Source organism: Orbicella faveolata, unplaced genomic scaffold (assembly GCF_042242905.1).
Source record: "Orbicella faveolata isolate gen_17 unplaced genomic scaffold, um_ofav_v1 contig_1, whole genome shotgun sequence".
Classification (NCBI taxonomy): domain Eukaryota; kingdom Metazoa; phylum Cnidaria; class Anthozoa; order Scleractinia; family Merulinidae; genus Orbicella; species Orbicella faveolata.
In genome coordinates, this window is record NW_028301536.1 from 9,563,199 (window position 1) to 9,570,946 (window position 7,748).

General features: G+C 44.1%; 1 protein-coding gene, 1 long non-coding RNA gene and 1 pseudogene across 2 annotated transcripts in view; all 3 read left to right on the top strand.

Annotated features, from left to right (window-relative positions):
• Positions 1-7,748, top strand: part of LOC149117987 (uncharacterized) — a 151,201-nt gene that overhangs the window by 134,902 nt on the left and 8,551 nt on the right. The gene's annotated exons all lie outside the window — the stretch shown is intronic.
• On the top strand, positions 2-640 carry LOC149117996 (uncharacterized). Its single transcript, XM_089283032.1, has one exon. The coding sequence runs from the start codon at positions 2-4 to the stop codon at positions 638-640; it is 639 nt and encodes a 212-aa protein (XP_089139158.1).
• On the top strand, positions 2,173-3,154 carry LOC149117997 (uncharacterized protein F54H12.2-like; annotated as a pseudogene).

The window sequence follows — 7,748 nt, forward strand, 5'->3', positions numbered from 1 at the left end:
AATGTCTTTACAGACTGGCAGTGCTATGAAGAGTAAAAAGAAAAAGAAGAATCCCTATGTGACTCTGTTAACGACCTATGGAGATCCGACCTCTCCTGGTAGTTTGGGGGGTGTGGCTCGTTTTGCAGGAGCTCAAAAATTACCCGTCAGAAAAGTTCGAGAGACATTGGAGCATGATTTGGGTTATACCTTGCACAAACCCCGAAGAGGACATTTTCCGACCCTTGCCGTGATGGTGTTTGGTACCGACGAACAATGGGTGGCAGATCTGATCGAAAGGATCAACATTCCCAAATTCAATCGCGGTTACAGATATCTGTTGACAGTCGTCAACGTGTTTTCCAAGTACGGGTGGGTGGAACCCGTCAAGACCAAGAGTGGCCAAGACGTGACAATCGCCTTTGAGAAGATTTTGAAACGGAGTCAAGGTCGACAACCTCAGAATCTTCAAACGGACGACGGCAAAGAATTTGACAAGAAACACTCCCAAGCTTTGATGAAAAGGAAAAACATTCGTCATTTCTCTACCAGTGGAGACACCGAAGCCAGCGTCGTGGAACGATTCAATCGCACCTTGAAAGAAAGATTGTATCAATATTTTACCATCAAGAATACATTGACGTTCTCAACCGTGTTATAGGACTTGGCCTTGGGTTACAATCGATCGTATCATCGCAGCATCAAGATGGCCCCCGACAAAGTGACTGCAAGTAATCAACAAGAGGTGTGGAACAACTTGTACGCCAAACGTTTGAACGCCAAGTGTCTCAAGCCAAAGTTTAAAGTAAATGATCCCGTGAGACTCAATAAGAAGTTTAGAACCTTTAAGAAAGGTTACCTGCCGGGCTGGACGGAAGAAGTGTTTATAATATCCACGGTCATCCCTGGAAGTGTGGTCACTTACAAAATCAAAGAGATAGATGACACACCTTTGGACCTTATTTTCAAGACTTACAGAAAGTCACCGTATCGGACAACGATTTGTATCGAGTGGAAAAAGTGTTGAAACGAAAAGGGAATAAATTGCTTGTACGTTGGAACAGTTGGTCAGATAAATACCACAGTTGGATTGATAAGAAGGACGTGAAAAAGCTTTGAGGATGAATGAGGAGTTTTACATCACCTTGCCTAGTCACAGCAACCGCGCAGAGCTTCCACAGAACCAAAGCAATTATTTCAAGATTCGATTACCCCACCCCATCAGGTTGCAAGGGTCGAGTTGGAAAGATAGATTGATTAGCATCTCGTTACCAGATGTCAAAGTGCATCTCCCCAAGTTGGTCGACGATAATGAAATCCTGTTTACCATGGATTGGATTATGAAATATCCTTCCGGTGCATTAAAGTTTGGTAGGGCCCACTATGATCCGAAAGATCTCTGAACCGTGGTAGAGTACATTGATGGTGTTGGTTTCATGAAAAGTATGGTGACATATTTCGAGCAGCGGCCCATCTTGAATTACCAAGCACTCCATCTCGGTAGCAGCTATACAGCATCCGATGGAAAGAGAATGTGCCTGAAAGTTCGTTGAGATGGAGACGATCTGCTGACGGATAACAAAGCGACACACGTAAGCTCCAATTACTCACCAGCATTGAAGATCAATAAAATGTTGGCCTTAAAGATGGGTTAGTTGAAGGAGAGAGGCCCTGAAAATTATGACTTGGTACCCAATTTACGTCAAGAGTTTTTTACAGACACGGTACCCAATTTAGAAACGATGACACACGATCTGAAAAACGACAAGGGCGAATCTATCTTTTGGCTGATAACAGAAGACCTTTTTCATCTGAGCGTTACTTCCGATTGGCGCTTCACGAATCTCAACAAAGCCTTTCAAAACGTGGTGGGTTCGACATCACGTTTCTTGTTCATTTATTCCGACGTGGGGGGAAGTTCAATGGTTGGAAATCAAGTCACGGATCTATTGCGAGAGGTCAATTATCGACGTACAGGGGATGGAAGTCACTATTTTGAACCGCTCCACATTCAATATATTCCGTTGCGCAAGGCCCTGTTGGACATTATTGAGACGCAAGTGTCAGAGACAACAGGTGAATTGACCGAATTTGGTGAAGGAAACACGATTCACCCTTCACTTCAAACGAGCATGAACGGTGGAAGTAACACGTTTCAAACCTGACCCACAAGACGGAGGTGACTTCGTTCAAGAACTGCTGAAAGTGAGTGTTATAGGAGGTCTGAAAGGGTTAAAAAGCGGTTGCAGCGTCCGAAATCGCATTCGAAAGGCGAAAGAGGATGCAACACGGAGCGCTAAACAAGCAGTGCAACGTAAAGCTTACGAAGTCCTAGATAGAAACATCAAGCGAAAATTCAATGACATCTTTGGCGACTAATGAATCCCATCTACTCCAGAAGCTCGAGACCCGTCAAATCTAGAAAAGGGATGTCAACGTTACGTTGTGAAGGGTTCCCACAAACCTCGAAACGTCAGCGAAAGGTACAAAAAGGCGGATGGATTGGCCCTGAGGTCAGTAAACCTGTTGGCTACGATTGGGATCACATCTTCGCGAGAAGACAAAGTAGGAGAAGAAAAAAATGACGGATACCTTGATGGACGGTGGGTTGTTACATCTGGGTTCCAAATCAGTCCTTAATCCTCAACTGAACCTGTTCACCGTTCCACCCACTGATCTCAGCATGTCCAGTTATCGCATCGTACCCATTCAGACCTACACGACAGGCATCAAACCCGTGGAATTCCAAGTGGATCCTCAAGAAGATTACGTGGACCTCAGTCGAAGTTTCTTTGAGATTGAGTTGGCACTTAAACTGGCGAGTGGTGATAACGTTGTGGAGGCCACGAGACTCTGGCCCACGAACAATTTGGCCCACACTTTGTTCAAACAGATCAGTGTGAGACTCAATGGTACCTTGATCAGTCCTAAAACCGACACCTATCATTACAAAGCATACCTGGAAACATTACTCAACTACAACAGAGATGATGGAGAAACTGTGCTAAAACCTTAAGGTTGGTACAATGCCCTGGACTTTCCAACGCCATTGACTGCGAACAACACAAACACGGAAGGAGATGGACATGAGGCTTTCCAAGCATTGTCCTCCAACCAAAAAGCTTCAATGCAACTCATGAAAGCAGAACAAGGCAATTACACGGATGGAAAATGATAGATTGGAATCCAGATGTACTTCAGTTCTCCTAATTTGTTCTTGAATGGTGTGAATGTAGCTGGCAGATTGACACACAAAGAGGTCAAAGTAAGAATGTAACTGGGTCAAGTAAGGCTCGACCCCAGCGTCTACCGAGAGTTAATGACAAAAATGAACGTCAACAGAACCATAGTGGCTTACGCGACCATAAGAAGTGGAATTAGGACCTTCAACATGCAAGGGAACCAGCAAAGATACGAGTGCAACAATTTATTTCAAGGCCGAATTCCTAACAGAGTCATCGTTGGACTCGTGCTTTCAGAGGCCTTCAATGGTAATGTAGCACGTGACCCATTCTGTTTTCAAAAGTTTGGTGTGAGTAACATCAGGCAACTGGTGAGAGGAGAAGAGTTCCCTAACGAGACCCATATGATATGGCATATGATATTATTTAGGCACGATTAACCCCTTTTATAGTCTTTACAATAACCTCTTGGATTTCTACCTAACTTTAAAAAAAAACGCTAATAATTTCACATTAGCTATATTTCTACCAAAAAAATAATGCTATTCATTACAATATTTTTTTACTAGTTACCACACGCTATTTCATAATGCTGGTGCACACTTTCGTATAATTCTCAACGACTTAATGATTCACATTACTTATATTTCTTATATTACTATCGGTTCTTACAAGCCACAGGTTGTTTTGTGCAAACATCAAGGAAACATGGTCTGAAGAGAAGGCAAGAATTGCACACTGTTTGTATTTGACAATGCAGCCAACGGATGTTTGGACAGTCCGGTGTTGAATAACGTACAACTGAATCATTCGGCGACAGCGGATGCCATCTTGAAACCCTACTTTTATGGGACGGTGGCTTGCGATCGATTACCACGTTGGCCGATCAAGAATGAACCTCGTGGGTACATTGTGAACATGGATCCACACCATAGACCGGGCTGACAATGGCTGGTGCTTTGGACCCATAGTGAGAATGTGTGCGAGGTGATGGACAGTTACGCCCTACCTTTGGAGTCTTACGAGACAACAGAGCCCCTGCAAGACTGGTTAAAAAGTCAATGGAAATATGTCATTTACAGTGGACATTCTCCGCAATCGATTTACAGTACAAATTGTGGCGATTACGCCTTGTACTATTTAAAAGACAGAGCATGAATCAAGGTCAAAGCATGAATGAGTTCTTGAGGTGTTTCTCAAAACATGATTATGTAGAAAATGATCACAAAGTAGGCCAGATGTTAAAGAAGCTGATCGAGAATGAGTTAGAATGGGATAAAGTGTGTAAAGTGAAATATCACCAAGACACTTCTCGTTGCTGTGTGAGACATTTAGTGTAATGATTGTTGGTTTGACATTAAAATACGATTGAAAACATGTTCTTGTAGTACAATGGTTAGTCTTCTCGACTGTCACTTGATTCCCTGCAGGGTCAATTTTTCCATGTGGTATCAAAAGCTGCATGCCCATGCCCCTTTGGTCATTTGGACTCATGGAACGACGCAAGGCTTTTCGATTTCAAATCCCTTCCAGTCTGTTGGTGGTAGGTCCTTTAGGGTGTGGCAAGACGTTGTTCACCACCAAACTTTCACTGAACAACCTCGATTTGTTTCATACCCCACCCTCCCAAATACATTACTGCTACGGGGTGTGGCAAGACTGGTTTCAACCCATGAAAGAACAGGGGATCAAGTTTCACGAAGGCGTTCCTGACACAGATCAATTAAAAACATGGTCTCCTAAAGGCGGATCACTCGTGTTGGACGATGTAATGGCTGAAGGAGGAGACAATGAACGGGTGTTGGATCTGTTCACCAAACATTCTCACCATCAGAACGTCACAGTGCTTTACTTGTGCCAAGACATGTTTCTGCCAGGGAGATATGCCTAGAGTATTTCCAGAAACGTCCGCTACATCGTTGCCTTCAAGAATCCATGAGATCAATTAGGCATGAGAAATTTACTGTTACAGGCGTTTCCCACCCAATGGCAAGTTTTACAAGACACGTTTCAACCTTTGACAGAACGTCTGTTTGGATACATGGTCTTGGATTTACATCCTGGCAGTCTGGACGATCAAAGGATTCTCAGCCACCTTTTAAAGGACGAAGGATGTATGCGATGTCACAAATTCATCGAGACATCGTGATGAGTTTTTCCCAAGATTCAATCACTATTGTATCTCTAATGAACGGATCCAAGAAAAGTGTCCAGTTGGTAAATAAAGATTTGCTGTACCGATTGGATGGGTTGTTTGCCTTTTACCACCGTCAGTGGTGGTGTCATCGCCAGATGTTTTACCACTTAAAGTGGTGCCACAGTTGTTTGAACGCTTTGGCATTGATCATCGTGGCAGCAGTCATCGTCATAGGATCCGTCTTGGAAGACAGTCTCCTGATTGCCTGTTTAACCGCCGCTGGAACTGTGATTAAGGGGTAAAACGACTTCATAAAGTTTCCGTTCAAAATCAACATGTCTTGCTTTGCCTTCACCAATTACGAGAAAGCTTTGATCGAATTGGGAACCTACATGCGAGGACTTCCGGTGGAGGAGTTTGACGGATTCTTGATCAAGATGCAAACCTTGGATGACACAATCACTGATTTCACACCCCCTGTATCTGACAAGTGCGTGCAAGAATACGAACAACGCTTTCGCTACGACCACGTCACTAAAAGCGGGGGCACTTACGTGAAAGTGGTAGTATGTGTCATGAAGAGCAGACAAACAGTTCGTAGAAAACCAAGGAGACATAGGAAGGCACAAATAGGGTGATTGTTACCATTAGCAGCTCTCATTCCGGCTTTAGTAGCAGCAGGCAAGGCAGCGGTTCTAGGAGGAATCTCTGGTGCAGCTAGTTACGGTGTGAAAAAGGGTTTGGAAGCTGCTTCACGTAAACGTCGACGATGAAAAATAAACCAAAGACCAAGAAAAGAAGTAAACAGTGAGGTGGAGCCTGGCACGACGTACACATCGATTGGTAGACAAGATCGCCGAAGGAGACAGTATGTTCTTATCGGGACCCTCACCTAGCTTTGTTACGCTGGCTTTGAAATTAGCGGGTCAGGCAGCAAAAGGAATCAGAGACAATGTGAATTACCATAATATATAGATTTAGGCCAGCCTAAAAGCGTAGCTCCTGGGCCGGGTTGTTCAAAGCCCGATTAAGCTAACCCAGAAAAAGGTAGAATTTTGATTTGAGTTTTGTAACTTTGGGGTGAGGTTTCTGTATATTGTTTGGCCTTCTGTTTTGAGTTTAAATAATCACCATATACGCAAAACAAAAGAGCAAAAAACATTTGCATAGAAGAAAAAGTTATAATTCGGTTAACTTTTAATCCTGGGTTAGCGTAAACCGGCTTCCGAACAATCCTGCCCTGTTTCCAGCAAGCTAACCTAATATGAGCCCGCGATCCAATCGATAACGAGATCTTGGTCAGCGGTCAACTTCAAAAAACACGTGACCTCGAGGAACTGTAAAGTTTAGCCCGCGATATGGTCACGTGATACTGGTCAGCGGATACCTTGTTTTGACAGGTGTCAATTGATCATAACATGGTTGTCCAATATCAAGGAAGTACACGATAAGCCAAGGCTGCATGTCTCTGTCAACCTATTATTTGGAGTATGGCCGCCATGTTGGGTAACTCCGCCGCCGCCGTCGTCGTCGTCGTCGTGCGTACGCGCCCACGAGCAATACCGCTAACCATGATAACCATGGGAAAATTAACTCACGGGTTTCCTTTTCTTTCCTATATGAGTATGGGGCTCCGCTTTGCGGCCCTTCGGGCCGCCGGAGCTCCGCTAATAACAGACAACGTGGAGGTGCACTGTTTACTGTTCTCAAGAATGCAGTCAATATCGGTTACAAGCTCGGAAAGGACAAACAGTAAAGGAGGATGGGTGCAAAGGGTGTTACAGGCAGTTACAACAGACGTCTTGCACCTTGGGAAGTATGGTTCAATTACGCAGACGATGCCCTTTCATGGAGGCTATTCTCAAAGAGGCCATTCGGAATAGGGGACAGATGTTAGAACATGCTAATGCAGATCAAATCAATGCCGTGAGTGAAATGGTTCTCAATCTATTACGAAACAGAATTCCCGTTCACCCAATCACCATGGCAAAACCGCATCGCTATAAGACAACGCTATGCGAGGTGGGGAAACGCAGAAATTCAGTCAAGAGGCGAAGAGAACATCTCCAAGAACAAAAAGACAGCAGCTTCTGGCAAGTTTGAACAACGTGTTCCAAGCATGTCGATGTTAAACGCCTGAGATGCACACGGTTATCTACTGCAAGGTTACGACTTCGTCCCCAAACCCAAAGACACCTTGAGCAAATTGGTCAAGCTATTACAACAAGCCAACGAAAGAGTGGAACAATTGAAAGACAATGTGCAGTACTGGAAGAGGAAGTACGAGAACCTCGATCAAGAGTATTTAGCTCTTAAGTTTGAGGACCTGTGTGAAAGGTGTCATACTATCAGAGACACCACACCACCCAGAGATTCTATTACTCTGTGTACGAATTGCAGTCGAGATAAAGACACGACAGCCAGTTTGACGCTCAAACTCGAGAAGAAGG

What these genes read in the sequence shown, in the direction of transcription:
- LOC149117996 (XM_089283032.1), top strand. Translation starts at nt 2, where the DNA reads ATGTCTTTACAGACTGGCAGTGCTATGAAGAGTAAAAAGAAAAAGAAG.